At 41.0% G+C, this 21,395-nt stretch overlaps 1 protein-coding gene across 1 annotated transcript in view; it reads right to left on the bottom strand.

Moving 5' to 3' along the window:
• Window positions 1-21,127, bottom strand: part of MOXD1 (monooxygenase DBH like 1) — a 51,457-nt gene extending 30,330 nt beyond the window's left edge. Inside the window, exons 1-4 of the mRNA XM_005518636.3 lie at window positions 20,831-21,127; window positions 6,433-6,579; window positions 4,842-5,009; window positions 4,413-4,496 (exon numbers count right to left, since the gene is read on the bottom strand). Coding sequence (XP_005518693.2) covers window positions 4,413-4,496; window positions 4,842-5,009; window positions 6,433-6,579; window positions 20,831-21,127 — 696 coding nt within the window. The remainder of the gene's footprint in view (window positions 1-4,412; window positions 4,497-4,841; window positions 5,010-6,432; window positions 6,580-20,830) is intronic.
• Window positions 21,128-21,395: the final 268 nt, after the last annotated feature.

Raw genomic sequence — 21,395 nt, 5'->3', positions numbered from 1 at the left:
ACTTGCTTGCTGCTGGTAAACATCTTCATGATGCCTGCTCACAATAAGGAAAAAATAAATTCAGAAAATAAGCAGAAAAAAATTAACTATCAGCAAATAGTCTTACAACTTGTTAAAATACAGAGATGTGTGTCAGCACACACATATCCACACACAGTGATAATTTTGAAAATCAGACACCTCAACAATACAAAAATGACATGATTTCAAAGATCTAGTCTGCTGCCACTGAATAATTTTTATTTTTTTTTTAAATTTTTTTATTGAATGAGCGAAAAGAAAGACAAACCAGATAATTTACAAGGGGGAGGATGCTACAGAGACCCATTTTCAGGGTGTGCTTCCCAGGACGATCATCTCTGTCTCTGTCAGCCCTGCTCCCAGCCCTAGCGCAGTGGTGTCTCTGCCTGTGCAAGCTCTCAACACCCAGGGACCTGCCCTCAGCATGGCTTTAGCAGGGAGACAGAAATATTTTCATGCAGACGTAGGTGTGTGGACCTGTCTGTGTGTATGCTCTACCACTAGATCCCACTCTCCTTCCCTTTGAGAGCTCCTGCTGGAGGGGAGCTTTTTCCTGAGGAGCAGTTGGTGAAACCATATAATTTTCTTTAGGAATGTCATTAAAAGGCACATTCAGGACCAGTCAGAATAATGACATTTACAGAGAACTGCAAATAATCCCAGGAAGACATAGTCTTACAGCCATTGCCAGAAAATCTGGGATAATAAGTGGAATGCTTTTTTCTAAGAAACCTACTTCTGTGAAAACTCCCAGCTAACTTCTGCATGTGAGAAAAGTGAAAATGCCTTGGGTAGTGAGCCTGAGGCACACACCACTGCCTGAAGCTCAGAGCAGCAGAACAGGCCAATGAACACGTAGCTGCAGGAGTTTGCAGACAGGCAGCCATGTGCTCTCCCATGTGAAGAGCAGCCAAAGTCCACCACTCTGGGACCACTGCAGGGCCATCCTGCAAATACCTGATCTGAATGCCTGCTATTACCTCCAAGCAATCCCTTTCATCTGTTCTGCCTATATTATTTTCAAAATTTGCCTATTACACTTATAATTCGTTCTGTTAATAGAAAATGCCCTGCGGGGAAATCTTCTAGAAGTTTAATAAATTTTCAGGGAGCCACAATTCAGCCAGGTAGGCAGTTTAAAGCTGAGGAGTGATGTAAACAATTAGAGCCACAAAACCAGCTTAGTGCCTGGTTTTGGCTGTTTACTGGACAACTATTGTCATTATTATGCACAGCTATTGAGAAACTGTCTTATTCTGTTTTATTTCTTAGCATATGTTATTATGAGTTGCCTCTTCTGAAGTTCCTGGAGGCATTAGAAACAGAAAGCATTGTAGGGACATGTAGGAAGACACAATCTCTTCCCTGAGGAGAATGTTGCAAAAGATGTGAAACAAAAGATTTAACAGAGAAGTTCTAAACTTGGCTGTGTGCCCCCTTATTGCAGTGAAGATCTGTTCTCCATTGGTAAATGCAGCATAAGGAGAAATTACTTATCCATGTCCTTATTCTACCTATGAGATGAACAGAAGATTACAATCTTATCTCTTGCACAATTTACATATCATGTAGAGCAGCTTGATCAATGAAAATATGCTGTTTCCCATTCCTGTGATTCCCCGAAAGTAACATGAATATTATGTAAAGAAAAAGAAAATATCTAAGATCTTACATAATTTACCTTTGATTAATATTGAGAGCTCTTGCACTAGTTATTTCTTCATCTTGTGCAAACAGAAGAGACTAAAACACTACTGCAGGTGAACCCTAAAACCCAAGTGTTATCAGTTACCCAGCTGTGGCACTATTAAATTGTATTTACAAAACATATTTGTAAATACCTTAAATATATTCTGGCTCAAAGCATAATATTTTTTTAAATAATGCATCTTCAATAGGCATTAAAAAATCCTTTTAAATTCAGAATCTGAATTCAGAATCTGGTATTTGTTAACAAGAGACAACTAAAAGTTTTGACATCTACCTTTAATGACAGGTCTCATTTTTTTGTTTCCTTCATTAAAACATCATGCTTTCCTGATGAAACTGATATTTAAAAAGTACTTTATAATAAAGTGCTCAGAACAATTTTCAAGAGGAAGAAATGATAGAGAACAGTGGAACATAGGAAAAAAATTCCAGTTGTGGCTGTTGCACCTACTTGAGACCTCAGATCACCAGCAGATTTACCCATCAGTGCAGCTAAACACACACTGTTGATGGCACACACAGTCCAGCAAGTGCCAAACTGAGCAGTTCAGCGCTCCACAAAATCACACAGGAGCACAGAAATGGCCAAAGCCAGCTCACATCTACTCCACTGTAGTAGACTAAATTACGCCACAGACAAATCTGTACCATGTCTACACCTTCTTTTTCTGTCTGTAAAAGTAAGACGTGGAAGTTTGTGTGAAAACTGTGCTACAGAAGGAATCCAGAATCAACATCTATGTAAGTATTTAACTAACCCAGAGAGTTTGATCAGGCCAAAGAGTTCATCCACCCTCCCCTTTGTGAAACTCAAGCTCTGTTTGCACAGCTAATATCTTCCCCAGTAACCATAAGCCCCATCCTTTGTGTATGAGTAGGCTTTAGGAAATGTTTAATCAGTTTGCAAGAGCACATAGATACAATTCCACAACAACCCTCTATGTGGCATCTAAAAACATCACTTAAAGGAAAATTTAGGTCGTGCCCCTGAAAAGAAAGGCTAAGGAAGTGTTTCTACTTAAATCTACTCTCTTTCTGTATTCATTTTTCTCTCTGTAAAAATTTGTAAACAACAATATGAAATTTTCTTGCTTTTCTGAAGATGGAAAAATCACTGAGGATTCTACTCTAATTTTTAACTTTATAAAAAATATGCTGATTTGAAAATAAAATTTCTAAAACTTTAATATTCTTTATCCATTATTGTAAGGATAAAGAATATAAAATTATTCTGAAAAATTAGCCAGTGTATTTCTGAGCTAAAATCTTGTTTTAGCTTCAACCAAACACTAGTTTTTTAAAGACTGTACAACTATATGTGCAGTCATGCAAAGCATTTATAAAATAAATTCAGAAATTATGAATAATGAATACTTCTAGGGAACTTTTTAGCAGAACAGCAAGAATCTACAACTTTCACCAAATTTAACATGGAAAGTTTGATTATGATACTGCCATTTTGAAGGTCTCTCACTTGAAAGCAGAAAACTAGGGATCCTAACATACATATTGTAACACAAGCAAATTCTCCATTTCACACAGTGAAAGTACCTGTCACAAATTTCAAATGTGATTAAAGATCAAGTACCCAAAGGCAGAAATTTGGGCCTTGCAATTTTTCATTCTGATAAACCACAGAAACACACAATATTTCAGAGTAACTACAGGTATTTATATATACAGACATTATATATACATACAGACATTGAGGCCACATGTTAAAGTTCTCTGAATTAATTTAAAATTTCAGTATTACTGAATGCACTGAAGAAATATGACTGACAATTGTAACAAAAAAAAAAAGAAACAGAATTCTACACTTAATGCATTTGTGGGTTCAAAGAAAGATAAAAATGAGGGCCAGAACTATCTCACTATGCACATTAGAAAAATAAGAATTTCTTGGTTTATAAGGTCTCCAGTATATTGTTTTTGGGGAGAAATGTGAGAAACATTTTTCCCTCAGCACTCTTAAGCTTTCAATTTATAACAGAAAAGTTATAAAATGCATTATAGGAAAACATGTTCATGCATGTGGGTTTTCAAATCACCTAGGGTCCTGCTGAGCCTTGCGTGAATGTTTATTCAAACATTTTGATTTATTTTTAAAATAAACTACAATGTTAATCTCTTTTTTTAATAATATTTAGGTTTTAAATTGCTGAGAACATTGGTGTGTGTTCCTATGTGATGTAACCTGGCTCCACGTTGATCATCACAAGAAAGGTGACAGGAATCAAATAAGAACCTGGCCCTTTATTTGAACTAACATCACCATTTAATTATTTTTTTCGTTTAAAATTACTATTTGTTGAAAGAAATTCATTAAATTCCTATATAAAAGTAGAAACTTGATGTAACATGCTTTTAGACAATTTCCTTGCCAGAAATATTTACAGACAGAAATAATTTTCAATCTCATTTTCTTAAGGGAGAAAGGATGAAGGAGAAAAGATCTGCAAAAAAGAGGGTCTGTCACTGTGCCTCCCAGTTGTCAGGGCACACCTGAGCCAGGTTCTGGACACACATACACAAACACTTGATCCATATCTGTGAATACGGATAAGAGGTCCTGGTTTCCCTTCAGTTAGCAGTGAAAAAAACTTCAAAAGTGCAAGAACTGATTTGAAGTGTAATTATTATCTAAATTCCTCTAAATTTTCTGAGTCTGAATCACTCACCTTTGTCACGTGATGCTTTTCATGCTGTACAGGAATCTTAAACATTTGGCACCAATATGTTGTGTCCTTGTCTGGTACAGGCACCTGTCTTAATAAAAAGGGCAAGAACACAGTAGTATAGAATCACAGAATGGTTTGGGTTGGAAGGGACCTTAGAAATCATCCAGTTCCAATCCTCTTGCTTTGGGCATGGACACCTCCCACTAGACCAGGTTGCTCAAAGCCCCATCCCTTGAAAACTTCCATGGATGAGGCATCCACAGCCTCTCTGGGCAGCGTGTTCCAATGCCTCATCAACCTCATAGTGAAGAATTTCTTCCCTATATTTTATCTATACATAAAGGTCACACTACCCATTATAGAAGTCCAAGGCTTTGGCGACCACCTTACTCCCATCTCCACAGAAACCCACAACACGGAGTAACTCACGTCTTTGTTTGTCAAGTCAAAGTATGGCAAAGAGGCAGATGAGACTTCCTCTCTCTCAGGGTTCAGCAAACGCAGACTCTTTGTACCACGATTAGATCCATGGTAATTTTTACCTGCTTCTCCCATATCTTTGTGGTGATAGGCCCATATTACCCGCACTGTGCTCTCCTGAAAAAACAAAGCAAAATGTCCACAAGGGATAGGAGCAACATCTTCCTTACACAGTTCCTGTAATTCCTACAATAGCTGTGACATCAGTGTATTTAAACAATGACAATGTATTCCAGACGAGCAGTCATCTTCCTGCACAACTTGACCTTTGAAATAAATAATGGTTTATACTCAATAGTTTAATTTGAAATACAGAAAAATTAAATTGTTCTCTGATAGATTCCTTACTTATGTTGTGAACTGAAATCATATCTTCAAATGGCAGTGACTCATAAAGAAGTAACCAACTAAATACATTACAAACATTTTTCTAGAGATGTTACTTATTTGATCAGCAACCAGAATGTTTCCCCCCGACAAACATTTTCCAGGCTCAGGTCTGTGAAGATGTAAATACCTTCAGTGAACTGCTGCCCTTCAATACAATGGAAAATTAACATTCAATTACAGAACAGATTTACGTCTTAAAAATCAATCTACAGCCACTCCACAGATCAGTTCTCTGTAAACCATTCTCAGATTACAATAATAACCCTTGAGACAAAGTGCTATAATAAATCCTGAAGTGTCTCAAAATGCTAAATTATACTGAGAATTTGGAGCAGGTGTGCAAACCAGAGATCCACTGACTGCCTGGAAAACTGGTGGTTTATACAGGTGGAGTTTGCTTCCTGCATTTTCAGCCTCTCTTGTTGCTATAATTGCATATATTGTAAAAGCACAGACTATTAATATAGTGTTTTACTCCTATAGTAATGCTTCCAAAAGAAGCAGTAAACAAGCCAAAGCATAGAAAGCCTTGCAAATCTCTCTAACCTATCTGTCATTTTCAATACTGAAGTCATCAGCTTCATGTAATTTAAAATTATGCTTAGGAAATAGCACAGCAATCCCTAGGGCAACAGAAGAATTTACCATGAAAATTATTTTACCATGTAAAGTTTTACCATAAATTTTTTTCACTTTTAGTTTTGAATAAAGAAATAAAACAAACAGACCCTTTAAATGTATCTTCTCCAATTTTTTTAAAAAATCTGTTTCCAAGATCAATTACAAGTTAGTGCAGAATCTTAAAAGTATTTCTCAATTTGGCCTTACTTGAATGGTTTTAACAACTGCATATGGGACTTGATGGCCCAGAGGTATCTATTTCAGTCCTATGTACACTTGTTAGAAATTACAGAACATAATGTATTAAAGTAGAAGAACAAAGAAAGCTGAAATTTAAACATAATAGTTTAATAAAACTAGCACAAATATTTTACCTGGTTAATTTGAGCAAACAGATATTTTGGAAAGTGAATTTCTCTAATTCTGTCCTTTTACTAAAAAGAGATTTTAATTACCAGCTTAATAACTACATATACATTTATCTGGTGTTAATTACTTCATCTGTCTACATATAGTCAGAGACTCTTACCGTTATGCTCTTGTCATTTGTGTCGCAAGTGTGCAGCTCTCTGCTAAAAGCCAGTATTGTATGTGTACTGTTTTCCATGGCATATTCGAGATGGTAATCCTGTTGAGGGTCCTTTTTCAGTACTCTATTTTCATCTGTAAAATAATCCTGTTATAAAAGAAAGGTGGCCCATTATTAAAATCTAATATTAAAAATGAAACTCCATGTCTGCTACTGAAGCCTTTTTCGAAACATATAAAATTCTGCAATGTCAGTTTTGAATCAAACAATAAATTTGAAGTGACACTGAACTATTTTTTATACAAAATCTCCAAGAAAGCAATCCTCCTCGATAAACAGCATAAAGAATGTCTTAAGTAATTTTAGCAACATGCTGCCTGTATGTAACTGCAGAAATAAAGGTTGGATCCAGCAACCAAAAAGCTTTATTTATCATAACTGGGATAACATGAACTCCAGGAGAAATTACAGAGAGAATGAAATTCACTTAGTATTTGCACCAACAATAGTGTCAGTTCTTTTTCCACAACTTTTCCTGGTTTTTTCTTTCCCACAAAAAACAAACCTCTTGAATGAACATTGACTGGAACCAGAAACCCTAGGGCTTAACTAGCACGAAAAGTGCTCATTTCATACAAAAGCTGCTGGGATTAGGTTGAGGTTTTGGAAGAGGCAAGGGAGCTGTTTGTAAGAAAGATGCTTCCCATCCAGGGCTCTGCAGAGGCCCTGCACAAAGGAGTAGCATGGCAGCAACATCAGGTCATTAACCTCCTCACCCCGGATTCCTGCAGCCCTGTGCAGCTGGGACCCATCACTCCCTCCCCTCCCACCCTGGCCACCTAGGAAGGGCTGGCCGCTCACTGCCTCAGATGAACCTCCTCTGGTCACCCTCCTTTGAGTTTTGGGCTGTTTCTGCCTGGTTTGGGGTGGGGAAGGGTCTTTTAACTAACCAATGTATTTGTCATGCCAAACAGGCTACTGGCAGACACCATTAATTGTGTGGTGTCTTTGCAAAATAATGCAGCACTGTCTGGTCCCAGCAGGCATTTTTTGTAGCTGTTTGGACCTCTGTTCACTTTTGGGGAGATTTCTAGCTTTCCCCTTTCACTAAGGTTGAGGTAACCAATCTGAAAAACAGTAAAAAGCTATGCCCAAGTATTTTGATACCAGTAAAAAATAAATGAAATTTCATTAATTCAGTAAAGGGTCACTCAGGAGCTGTAATCTTAAACTCAATTCCACCCTAGAAATCTGTGTGTGGGCAAGACACCAGAGAGTTCTTCTTTTCCTGTCACCACCTCTTACAATGACAAATGATTAAGTACATACATGAGAGAATAGGCAAATGGAAAAATAATCACTAAGAAGAGCAAAACAAAGGCCTGAAATAAGGGACCTGAAATAAAGTGAACTGATGAGTTGTATTTGTTTAGAGAAATAACTTGGATTTGCTGTTTTCCAGACAGAAATAATAAGACTTGTTTTGCGACGGTTCTCTGAAGATAGATGGGATCAAAACACTCCACTTTAGCCCTGCATCAGAACTTGGAAAGAGGCAGTGTGTTGCCTATACACAATACCATTCCTGCTTCGAAAACGCTCTTCTGTGGAATCTCTGCTTCCATCTTTAAGTTAGTGTTTGTCAAGACAAGAAATGTAACCTTGTGAACATCAGTTTTTATTGAAGCGCTTAAATGTTACCTTAAATTGGAGGAAGACATTCTTACTGAAAGCACCCACACTTTGAAATATTGAGGAATACAAATTCAAGAGCAGTTTTTGCTCATGTGAACAGACTCAAAATCTCTGCCTGAAACCAGTGTGAAGGAAAGCTGAGAAACGTGAAGAAAAGGCATGCATACTCAAATGTTTTGTGGTGAGCTTCACCATTTCATCACAAGCATAGAGGACACAGCTCTAACTAGAAGAAAAAAACCCCTTGTGATATAGTCCTGATTTCCACGAGACTGAGGCAAGAATGCAAAAATAACACAAAGTTGTTCTGTAATTAAGGTATAAGCTCAGATATGCCTTGATAACGTGGCAGCATAACTATCCCACTCACCTGGAGGACAGTCAAAGACAGGTCACATCTCTGGCTCACCACAAGGGACTCAATTGTGGCTGCTGGCAAATGCTTTGGGGAAGGTGGCCCCAAAGGCCAGGCCCCCAGAGAGGACAGGCTGCTCCCCATGAGATGAGAGCTGTATTGGGCACCCACACTGCTGCTGCTCAGGCACTGACTGCCCACCCCTGCTGTTAAAAATGAACAGAACCTTGCTACCTTCAGTGATTTCACCTGAAATTATTTTGTGGCTGGATGTACCTAATGCTCTTTTCACTTCCTTTGTTGAAAATGATCTGGATGTTCATCATAAAAATAAAATCAAATAACGTCACACAAAAAAACCCAAAAAACAAAAAAGACCACAAATGCCCAAAACAAAAAACAACAGCAACCAACCAGCAAAAACAAAAAACCCTGAACAACTCAAAATTTGATTGCTCAGCTTCTCACATGAAAACAGTTTGTTTTCCACTTTTAAAGCAAAATAATGCCACATTGTCCAGGAACTACATGAATCTCTCTCTGTTTACACAGAAGATTTTAAGTCAAACTATGTAGACTTGCCCAATTTACTCATCAATGCTTAAAACCCTTTAAGATGTGTTTGTGTACAAAAGAGAATGAACAAAAGGTTTTTAAAAATTTTGACAGTGACAACCTGTGATCTTTTTCATCTTTTTCAATCTGGAAAAATCTGCAATCTGGAAAAGTAAAAAAAAATTAGATCTATCTATGTAGATACGTGTCTGTACTTTATACATATTCTATGCTTCCTTTCAGAATAGAAAAATAAAAATAAAGTCCTGCTGCCAAAAGTCCTTGTGCAAATTCAATCAAAACCATCACATTTGGACTGCCTACACTCCACTCTTTTTTCTAGTCAAAGGAGAAGGCTATGCATCTCTGAAGGTCTTTGTAAAGTGACAGGGCAGTGGATGGATCTATCACAGAGGCCAGAGAGGGTAAGGTGGGAATTTGGGCTTCAGCTAAACTAAGGAAACATAAATTTAATTTGAAACTCTTTCAGGTCCACACTACTGTAACAAAGAGCCCATCCAAATTCACAAGTTTCACTTATTTAATTCTGCAAAGAAAAAAGTGGGATGTTTTAATCCACAGCATCACAGTGCTTTGATATCTATCACAGATCGTTCTAAAATGAGCTTCGTACTGGAACAGTTTATTCTTCCCAACAAGCAGGGAAAGGCTCTAACATGGTACAATCTTTTTTTACACAAATCTGGTTTTGCCACTCCACACAGTTAGCTAGAAAACCTGTGTCTTTTGTAGGGTAGACTATACTGATACAAGTCCCCTGAATTTCATGGAGTCCTGTTGGGAATTACGTTTCTTTCCTTCTGTTCCTTTTTAACCATAGAATTTTTCCCCTTAAGTTGCTAGGAAACATTAACAACTGGGAACTTAAGAAAGCACAACTGGTGGCCAAGCTCAGGGGAGGAGGGCATGTAGTTGCACTTCTCTTACTGGGGAGTTTCTCTCTAAAGGCAGAGATACCCCAGGATTGGGCAGGTAAAGGATGGGGCTGGGGCAGCTGCGGTTTCTCTGTTGGCTTCAGAGGAGGACGGTCCGAGATGATGCTTGGAGAAGGGAATTTGCTTCTGCTGCCAGATCCCAGCCCGGTCCTGCTTCTCCTGCTGTGGGGTGAGCCTCTGCTCGTGAGAGCAGCCACTCAACTGGGACCTTATTAACACCCACCTCTCTAAAAGAGGGACATATCACCATCTGCCCCTGTGCCCAGGAATCCTGCGCTCGCCTTTCCCTGCCCTGCTGGGAGCCGGGCTGCCACTACCCCTCCCCCGCTGCTTCTTTGGTGCTGCTCCGAGCTTTTGCTGCACTGTAGCCCCACACCCCCTGCCTGCTGAGACATCTTGCCATTTCCATAAGTGCTGCTGGAACACCAGGACCAGCTGTCCCAGGGGATTTTGTGCAGCAAAGCCTCTCCCCCATCCCTTCCTGTCTGGGCCAAGCCGCCATTACCGCGTGTGGGCCCAGCCCGCGCCACAGCGCCCCCTGCCGGCCTGGAGGAATCCCCACCCCGCCCGGAGCCACGAGCTCCCCCTGGCGGCCATGCCCGGAACTGCAGCGAGAGCGGCCCAGAGGGGTCACTGGGGCCTGCTCTGTATGGTGTGAGTGCCAGAGCTGCTGCTGTCTGCTTTATTGTACACACCAGTAAAGAACTGTTGTTCCTATCCACACATCTTTGTCCAAGAGTCCCTTAATTTCAAAATTATAATAATTTGGAGGGAGGCTCCTGCCTTAGCAGACACCTGTCTTTCAAACTAAGACAAGTCCCAACAGATCTACAATAATCGTCAAGTCCTGAAAGCTGGATTTCTGAAATGCTCACTTGTGTGGATAAATCCACAATACGGATTTATGTACTGATTCAGTACTTGCACCCAGATTCTCCAGTTTCTTATACACAAAAAATAGGTATGTTTAATGAAGAGAAATTTTTCAAATTACATATCAGCTTGTCGTGGTTTTAAACCAATAACTAAGAAAATTACTTATTTCTTGCTGTGAGATATGGATTAGAACAAGAGCAAAACAGGCATAAAACTTAAAAGGGAAAAAAAAGAAAGTTTATTGACAAACTACAATAAGAACACCAGAATAAACTTCCAGAAAAACCTTTTCATCCCCTGTCTACCCACTATTCCCTTGTTCACATGACAAAAGAGACAAAAACTTTGAAACTTTGATGGTTAAAACAGTCCCAATTCTTGCTACAGTCTTTTCACCAGTCTTTGTAGAGAAACAGAAGTTTCTTCCTGTTAATTTATGGAGTTTCTCACAAGAAAAACTATTTTTGTTATAGTTTTCTATTGCCCTAATGTTAGCTGCCCAGAGCTGCTGTTATTAGAGCCCACTCCTCCCATTTTCACATCACTCTCAAGTGTGTATGGGCCATGAGTCTAGGGATGGGATTTTTAAGGATAAGTTATTCAAAGGCAAAAAGTCTTCTTCATCTGTTTCTGTGAGCTTCACTAGAAAACAGTTTTCTCATTGCCTCTCAAGGCTTCAAATCTTCCAGCACTTCACTGTACCATAATTACTCTACTTTTTACTCAAAATTTACACTTTGAACACTCTATTCCTCCCTATATACTGTCATGAATTAAAGGAGTGTTTTCAAGACCTTATTGTCCATTTCCATAGTTTTAACAGAAAGATATTTCAGCTTAATTAAAGCATCTTCTTAATTCTCTACCTTTTCTGAAGCTTCTTTTCTTTCCTGTCACTGGTAGTTTATAAAGTCTCTTTTCATGTTGATCACTCTCTTTTTCTCTCTCTGGATAAAAAGATTAATCCGCAAGTCTCATCTGGGAAATGAAAGAGTTAAAATCTTGCCCAGGCTGTTGTAGGTAGTTCTGTGGCCTCGGCTTGTGCAGGAGCTGGAGCCGTCTGCGATGGAAAGTTCCTCATGGCTGCTCTGGAGAGTGTAGGCGCCGCGCCCAGCCCGCTGCAGGTCCAGAGCCTCTCTCCTTCTTCACTCAGCAGTTTCTAGTGAATTTAGTTACAGCAAAAAACCTGCAGCCGAGCCAGAGATCGGCTCGGCCCAGCCCGGCCAGAGCCCGGAGAAAACCTTCCGCAGGGCCCGCATCCCCCGGCCGGGAGAAGCTGGGCCCAGCCCAGTCCCCGCCCGGCCGCATGGCCTGGGCAGGGAGCGGGAGGCCTGGGGCTCTGCCGCCCTTCCCAGCCAGGAAACAAAGAGAGCCAAGAGAGCTCTGGTTTTACACTTTAAGGTAGGGTTCACAAGTTGATCCCACTTTTCAATGGCCTAAACTGCTGTCAGTTCTCAGCAATGACCGATAATTGGTCAGGAGAAAAGACTCCAGACAGTTCCCAGCAACTTAAACTTTCTTAAAGGTAAAGTAACTCCATGACACAGCTTTACCAAAGTATAAGAATTAGTGAAAGAGAAGGGTGAAGTGACTATATTTTTCTAGCATTAATATCTTTGTTTATTTAAAGACTAAATATTTAAAAAAGCTTCAGAAGTGTTATTGGTCATGCTACATGATAATAAAGATGTCTATTTCAGGATTTACTTATGTAAATTAAGTACATGTGAAACATTTACATTTTGTACTCCCTTTGATAATATTGCATAAAATTGCATATTGAACTCTGGACTAAGTTGTGCAGTCCATCAAATAATTAAGTATCTCCTTCCTCACATTACCTAAAAGTTGAAACAACAAATGGAAAATGAAAAATTTTCCTGACATTACAAGATGTTTTATGCTCTTTTCCAGATGTGAGGCAGATCATGTTATACTGTTTTTCAGATCCCATTAGCCTCTCTCCTTCTTAAAAAAAATATTTTGTGGTATATATGGTTTCTGATTTCTGTTCCACAAAAGTCAGGGAGAGTAATTTCTTAAGGATGTGAAAAGATGCTGGTTTCTCCTTTGAGAATGCAAGCACAGCTGCAGAGGGAAGCCTGACCCCAAAAGCCCTGCCAGCTGTCCTCACAGACTAAAACAGGTGTTTATGGGACCCCCTCCCCAGATCTTTACAATGTACAAGATTGTTTTGTTTATGATATCCATTTCCTGTCCTAAATTATATATATCCCCTTTCAACCTCAAGGAACATAAAATAATTCTCAGATTGTGGCCCCATCCAGCAATCGCCTTGTGGGATCAGCTTGCGAGAAACTCAGTCACCCCAATTTATGTGTGCTGCCCTTTGCTAACTGGGCCATCACTGCTGTTCCAGCAGCAGTCTAACATGTAAAAATGAAAAAAGGGACAAGTCAGGAATGGGAAATGACAGAAAAACAAGCTGTGTTTCAACCTGTCCTCCTTGATGTTCTATAGCCAACCCACAGAGCTGAAACATCCCTGTCCTGGCTTAGGGCAAGTTTGGGAGGAAACTTCCAAAGTGGTTCCTCTAGAAAGCAGATTCAAGTGGCCCCTCCCCCAACTGGTTTGGGAAAAGATTTCCTTGGAAAAAAGTGGGGAAAAATTATTTATTTAACAGATTATTCACAAGCATAAAAAAATTGAATAATATTAAACAATAAAGTGTTTAATGTCGCTGTTCTAAAGAGATGGCAAGTTCAGAAAGTCCTTGTCATGGGATGTAGCTCAGCTTGCCCAACCTCTTATCACTCCCTCTGGCACTGGAATGCTTCTCAGCTTCTCAGGCCCTGGTGGGCTACAGATGTGAGCTCCCAGTGCTCTGGGTTTTCAGTCCAGAGCAAGGCTGATCAGTTCCAATAAAAAGAAAAGCCACAGTCTGGGGAAATTCTCTGCCTCAGCTAGCTAAAACCTAACAAACAGCGAAGGAGAGCTCTGTCCCGCTGTCCGTGCTGCAGACAGCACAGTCCAGGAGCTCTTATCCTTATATTTTTGAATACAGCCACCTCAGACAATCCACTTCTTCTTCTCCCCTGCTTCACTCACAGATCTAGTTTTAAAGGTGCAGAACTGAATATCAAGCACAAACAGAACAGATGACTGGGGATATAAGCATCATAAAGTCACCCTAGGACAATCCCCAAATTACCAAGCTGATGCCAATGACCAGGACCAAAGAGAAGCTTGGCAAAAAGGATCATGAAGCTGTATGAAAGATGAAAGTTGGTGCAGGAGAGGATTTATCTTAGTATAAATAGGGTGGATAGACTGCTACGGTAAGGAAAAGAACTGAACAAAACATTTGTTTGAAATAAGCACCAAGTTATGCCTTTCTGGGTTTCCAAAAAAATAATTGTGGTTAACATTTCTCTTTTTTTTATTGTTGCATTCAATTTAAATGGAATCCTGCTGCTCAAGGTTCCAGTACACACTAGATGTTACCACCTAAAAGAAGCTGGTTTTACACTGTATTTGGCAAGAACCAAACAGAGCATGAGTTTACAAATAAGCAAACCAAACTGTTTTGCAACCTCAAATAAATTTCAGCTTGAGTTTCAGGCAAAGATCTTAGCATGCTCTTATGCTGGGGAAAAGCAGAGCCCACTCACAGCAATCTAACACGAAGCAGGAGCCTGAAAGCATTGCTGTGCTGTGTAAGAACACCTTGAGAGCATTCCAGTTGACTGCACCAATCTTGAGATTGGCTGCAAATGAAAAAATAACCATACAAAGAGTACAGCAACAGCAATCAAGTAGTTGCAGTTAAGTTTCTAAAGTAACTAGGATCAGTAAGTTCACAGCCACTGTCCCATGAGCAGTCTGTTTATAATCGATTTACTAGTTTGAGGGGGGATGGGGGTGTGTTGCATTTTTTTTTTTGTTCTGGATTTTTTTTTTGTTTGCTTCTGGTTGTTTGGGTGGGTGGGGTTTTGGGGGGTGAGGGGTGGTTGGGTTTTTTTGTTTTGCTTTTTTACCTACACAGCAGAATAGCATGAAGTGATTCAGTCCCTGCTAGGAAGCCTGGATCTCACTCACGCAGGCAGTTTTGAGAAGCTGTACATAATTCCTGCTACAACTCCTATTAAACTGGCTGACATACACTAGAGTGTGGATTATTTACTTCAGGTGCACTACTAACTCTGACAAGGACAGAAAACTTTTATCTCTAACAAATAACTGTGTGTGTGTCTGTAATTTATATACAGACATACACATATACACAAAGACGCACATTTCCACTTGTGTATTTACAGAAACGGATAATGCCTGCATATGTGTGTGCACATGTTCATGTATTTTCTTCACAAAAAAGAGGGCTTGTATTTTTTATATGTGAAACAATTATTTACTTCAAAATATGCCTTTTCTCATTCAGACTGGGTCACTTGAATGCACTTCTGTATATTTCTTATATCCAGTCAAATGCTGCCCAGGGTGGCCTACAGCTGGCAGTGGCATCCCTTTGTTCCTGTGACATTCCTGAGAATTAAAACATGTATCAGTTTCTCTGCACACAAATGAAAACACTGAAGTGTGGAGTCCTGTCTAACTTAGCACAAGAAGGTGTAAGAGGCACTAGTGGCTACAGGTTGAAATATGACATTGCATAGCGACCTGGATAATTTGACATTGCGGTGGAGTCCCAAGGCTCTATACAAGTCTTTACATCAAGAATAAATGTTAATTTAGGAGTTTATATTCCAGTTATATCAGAAGATATAAAGCTAGATTAAAGGCTGTCCTAACACAAAGAGACTAGACAAAACATGTAGCAAAGTGTTTTAAGGGAAAGAAAATCATTGAGGAGATACTTCATGATACAATCTTAGAACTGCACTTTATCACAAGGAACATTTCTTACACAGGGGCTACATTTATCCAGTACAAGTTTTCTGGCTTTAATTACTTTAATTACTTCAATTATGAGGAAGATTAGAAATATTTAGGGGATTTTCAAGCACAACAATTAGGGATACTTGTTACCAAAATTTCTGGATCTGCCTCAGAAAATTTCCCTTCTTCCCTTTCCTGCTTCTCTGATACTTGTTTATATTGGGAATTAAATTATTCCCCCATTATTTTAAGCCTTTGCATCACTCACAGTGGCTAAAATTCCATATTTTTGCAGAGATATGAGAAAATTTCATTTTCTTAGTGTTTCCAAAATCCAAAGGAGAACAAAAAATAAAGGGAAAAAAAAGGGAAAGAAAAAAGAAAAGAAAAACAATCCCAACCAAATTCTTGAAAGCAGTCCCCTGAAGGCCTGCAAATTACAAGCTTCAGAATTCTTCTCATCTTTTGTTCACCAACTGTTGCTTCCTTGTCCTAACTATTGTACCTCTCAAAGGGAACTACAAAGCACCCAGCCAGTGGAGATGTACACTGGAGTGTCTCTTTATGCCGCTCATTGAAGCCAAGAGGGAGACATTAGTCATCTGGAGATTCTGCCCCAATGCCCAAAGGCATGAAATACCTCCAACAAAACACCGACTGAGATATGTCAGTGTGGCACTCGCTTCGCATCTCTCTATTGGTGCCTTTCAAGTTGTTTTCTAAACACTTCTTTTGTTGCTGTTGGCATGAGTGCACTTAAAAGCGGCATATCGTTAAGTACTGAAAATGCTCACTGTTTTCTGTCCTTTAAAATTTCCTCCAAGTACTTCCCTGTGAGCAATTAAGCTAACTCTATGGGATACATTTGATAACAGATATTCTTTAGTTTGGGTGACAGTTAACAAGCAAGGCTCTAATGAATAATAAAGTACTTTTCAGTGACACACAGTCCCTATTCACCCTGAGTAGGGACTATTTTTGTGCAAGTTCAACAGAAGATTCTAACAATGCAACCCTCTTGTATAACTTGCACAAAATAGGCATTCATCAAGGAGGATTACTCTCCCCAAAATGGGGCTCTCAGCAGCTACGTGCTGTGGGTGGGGATGCACAATTCCAGACAGGGGTGGAGACCAAGGAAAAGGCATGGGTCTAGCAAGAAAATGCATGCTGTGTCAATTCATGAGCACAAAAGAGATGCATTAGGGAAAAAAAAAAAAAAAAAAAGAGAAAAAGAAAAAAAAAAAAGAATGAAAAAAAATAGATGCAAAATCTAAGGCTGCCCCAAGGTCTTGTATGAAGAGTAACACATGCTGCAAATGACCATGGAAATATTTCAAGGTAACATTTTGCTAAGTATGAACTCTCCTAAGTCCAACTCCTCCCTACAGAAACAAAGGCAGCTCCCAGCCTTCCAATACCGACCCCCATTGGTACCTTCTTGTTCTCAAACATGCTCAGACAAACACCACACAATATGCTACTCTGACAGCACAGGCTCTCAGTAGTGTGTGAGAATAGTCTGTTCACTGATCTCCTTTTTCTCCTTCTGCTCGGTGGAGGTGTTTCCCTCACGACAAAGCACTAAGTCATGCCTGCATGTATACACATATCCATGCTACGTCCTCTGCATCCTCCCAAAATATGTTCAGGTTCCCATTTCAAATATCAAACTTCTGACATGTTAGGACAATAAATGACCATGATCATTCCAACGCTCTTCAAAAAACTACTCTGGTACACCATGAAAGCTTGTTCTCCTTCTTTCATGACATCATAACACTTTTCATCTTGATATATTTAGACAAAACTAAGCCACAGACTTCCAAATTGTTTTAGCCTTTCCTTATGTCAGACACACTTTCAGATTAAATACAGCTCAAACATGGTAAAGCAAACCAAAACAAACAGCTCATTACATCCAAGTTCAGGATACACTGAAAACTGTGGAAGAAAAACTCAACCCTGAATATCCAGGACTTTGAGTCACCAGGTTTTTTCAAGGCAAGCACTGCCTGCTGATGGTGGGAATAGCATTTACTTGCTCTGAGAGGATGAGGAATAAATGACAGAGGAAACATTTTCTCTCTTTTCTCTGAAAACTATCTGGCAGTTTTCCTCTACCCCAATGCATGGATCTTCCACAGACAGGAGTGTGTGCTTTTACCCTAACTGGCAGCTGTAGTCTAACTATATTTACATGTTTATTCCCAGAAGAGAACTCTTACATCTGAGAACACTTTCTATTTTTAAAGAAGGAGAGAGAATTTGGGGAGGAAAAAGGCAAAATTGACCCAAGGGATCAGCAATTTCAATGCCCACTTGAAAGGCTATAAAGGTGTTTCAGAACATCTGAACATCAGGCCACTAACAAGCATCTCAAAACTTTCAAAGAAACCAAAAAATGACCCCTCTAAGAGTTTAGACCACGATGCGCATTTTCCAACAGATGGTCATGGAATAAAAACATTTTTCTAAAACCAAAAGGAAAAGTAAGTTCATTCATTATAGGGTGTACATATTTAGTGGAGTGCAGCTAGGCATAAAACCACATACTTTCAAGGGTGCTATCTATGAAAAAATCTTTTTCAGTAGTAAATAATCTAAATTATGATGATATACACTTAACACAGAATGTATTTTTAAAATATTAACTGTATTTGTTTGTCCAGTAAATTATTATTATTGAAACAACATCCTAGAACAATTTGTTCATTTTCTAGTGATCCCTGCTGCCTGACCAGAAAAAGCCTCTGGAATAAATTTTGTTTATCATCTTTGTTTCTGGCTGTTCCTTGCTGGTGCAAGCATGGAAAAATTTTAACTGAGCAACTTTTTAAAAACCTAAGTTCAGCTTAGAAAGAAACCATGCTAACTAGAACTGAAGAAGGAATGGGGATGGAGCAAGCCTCAAGTGGCACACAAGCACAACGAAAGTATTTCTTCTGTGTTTTACCTACTCAAAAGTGCAACAAAATAACTCATAGCCCTTAGCATAACAAATTATATGCTAAATTGGTGTTTCAGGAAAAATATCAGTAGGTTTGTATCAGCAGGCATTTGCTGCAGTCCTTCTCTATTTGTAACAGAATACTGATGGATAAAACCTGTGGAAGAACAGACTTAGTATGGGGCCATTTTTAAGGATGTTGAAAACCTGTGAAGGGTGCTGAAAAGAGCCACAAGAGTGCTTTGAGTGCTGGGGGAAATGTCCTGTGATGCTAAAGAACTGAATCTATTTATTTAACAAAAAAGAAAATTGAGGAGTGACTTGATTGCAGTGTATAAATAACTTTATGAAGGCGGTATGCAGGGGGAGTAGAGTTTTTAATATAGTAGAAAACACATAGCTGAAAGCTATACCATGACAAACTAATCCTGGCAATCAGGAACAGCAGAGACTTGTTAGTGCCACAAACTATCAAGGTTAATGATAGATCCTCCACCACTGGATGTCTTTACACTAGGCTTGGATGCCTTTCTAAAGGACTTGCTTTACCCTACCAGGATCTATGAACTAACCAGGAAAAAAACTGGGTTTCTTTTAATGGTTAATAGGTGCATCTTCAAAATTGCAGAGCCCTTCAGAAAGCCTTTCATTCTGTGAGTGAATGAAATGCTCAATGAGCAGACTAGAGTGGGGCTTTTTTACTATTATTATTCTTTTATTTATGCTTCAAGGAAAAATATCTTCATTTTGAAATATGGAGAAAGCAATAGTCTGAAAATCACTGGTCTGAACTTAAGGAAGAGAAATATTTGCCTAAACTTCATACAGCAAACTAATGGGGGAAAGAAAAAGTATAAGAAATTTTAAAAAGGAAAATATTTATACTAAAAGCTCGATTCTTCTGGAAAAGTTTTGATTTTATAAAACCTTGACAAATAGTAGGGAGATAATATCATGCATTTTGTTTTCTTATGGTGAATTGCTAATAGAAAATTAACTTCTTAAGGAAAAACCTCTTAAAATTTAAGCAGCAGCTTCAAAGATCAACTAGCTCTAACATAATGAAGGGAAGACAGATGCCTTCTCCTAGAGCATACTCTTAACAACCACTCTGCTCTTGAACTGCATCTCTGAGTTATTATTCAAGCAGCTGGGGGTGACAAGATGTCGTTCCCAGCCTGATTCCCCTTTCAGTCATCCGTGGGACAAGCTGTCCTTGCTCCCCCAACCCCACAGCACCTCCTGCCGGCTGGATCCCAGGCTGACGAGAGGGGACCACAGGTGTGGGTCCCCTCCCCTCTCATGGCCCCTGCTCCACCAGCCACCAGTGCCTCTTGGAGTGGATGACTCGCTGTAAGCACCAGCAAGGCCTCTGTTCCACACTCCCGTTCCCAGACGTAGCCTTGACTATATCAAGACTACTACAGAAACATCCCAAGAAAATTATACCAGTAGAGTTGGGCACCTCTGAGGTTGCTTTACCTCAAACCAAGGACACTACCAGGAGTCCTCCCAGTAGTTATTCTGCAAGTCCTTTCCAACATCTGGGTCAAAACACTTCCAGGTGAGGAGAGGAGGAACACCAAGAACAGGAGCAGCACTAGCTGTGCGTCAGCAGAAGGGGACGTCAACAGGTTTAGAAGCTGGCGGGATGTTGTCCTCATGCCAGTGGGATTAGAAAGAGCAAGTTCAGGCGGCACCAGGACTGCCAAGCTCTGGCAGGGTGAGGGGAAAGGTGCCACACCTTCCTGGGGGAGACTCTGCCCTCCCACCCCTCTCCTCCGCGGGTCTAGGCTCAGCGGGCAGGTAGCACAGAGTGCCCAAAGGAGAGAGAATAGGGCTGTTATATCTTGTGCATAAGGAGGAAAAAAAACTGACACCTTTAACGAAATCCATATAGAAGTTTAGAGGGAAGGTCGGCAGGAAGCGGATCGAAAAGAAGTATCTCCCCCAGAAGAAGGGAACGCAGAAGAATAGGGATAACCCGAAGAGTGGAAGGAAAAAGTAAAGAGATACAGGGATGCCGAGCAAGAAGTCTGCAGAAGAAACGCGGGGCAGGGAAAGAAGGGCGTCCCGAGAGAGGGACAGCGGGGGGAAGGTGGGCGGACAAAGAGGACCCGGGTCGGCGGTCGAGGGGAAGGAGCAGGGCCTTACCTGCAGGTAGGGCTGGCCCCTCTCCACACCTCCCACCACGATGTCTGCTGAGGCCATGCCGCCGCTGGCCGAGAGCCCGAAGCCCACGTAGCCGCGGGTGCGCACCTCCAGGCGGAGGGCGAGGGCGCTGCCGCGGCGGCCCCAGCGCAGGCGGTAGGCGCCCGCGCCGTCCAGCACCGCGCTGTGCGGGTAGCTCCGCAGCGCCGGCCCGGCCCCGGCCCCGGCCCCGGCCCCGGCCCCGGCCCAGGCACACAGGAGCCCGCCCAGCACCAGCGCCCAGGGGCGCAGCCGCCGCATCCTCTCGCCGCGCACCAGCGGCCACCGGTGCGTCTCGGCGTGTGCCCGGGCGCGGTGTGCGGGCGCGGGGGTGCGCGTCTGTGTCCGTGTGTCTGGGCCTGTGTGTGTCTGTGTGGGGAAGGGGGGCCGGGTGCCCCGGTCACCCCGCCCCCGCTGCGGGCGGCACCGCGCCGGCCCCGTCGGGGCAGCGCGCCCTCGGCAGCGCTTTGTTCGCTCCCGCCCCGGCCCGGCGCTGGCGGCCGCCCCCGGCTCCCCCGGCCGCCCGTCG

This window comes from Pseudopodoces humilis, chromosome 3, assembly GCF_049639895.1.
Source record: "Pseudopodoces humilis isolate 2021_Gansu_Grassland_sample_001 chromosome 3, ASM4963989v1, whole genome shotgun sequence".
In the NCBI taxonomy this organism is placed as follows: Eukaryota; Metazoa; Chordata; class Aves; order Passeriformes; family Paridae; genus Pseudopodoces; species Pseudopodoces humilis.
This window is presented reverse-complemented; position numbering and strand designations above follow the sequence as displayed.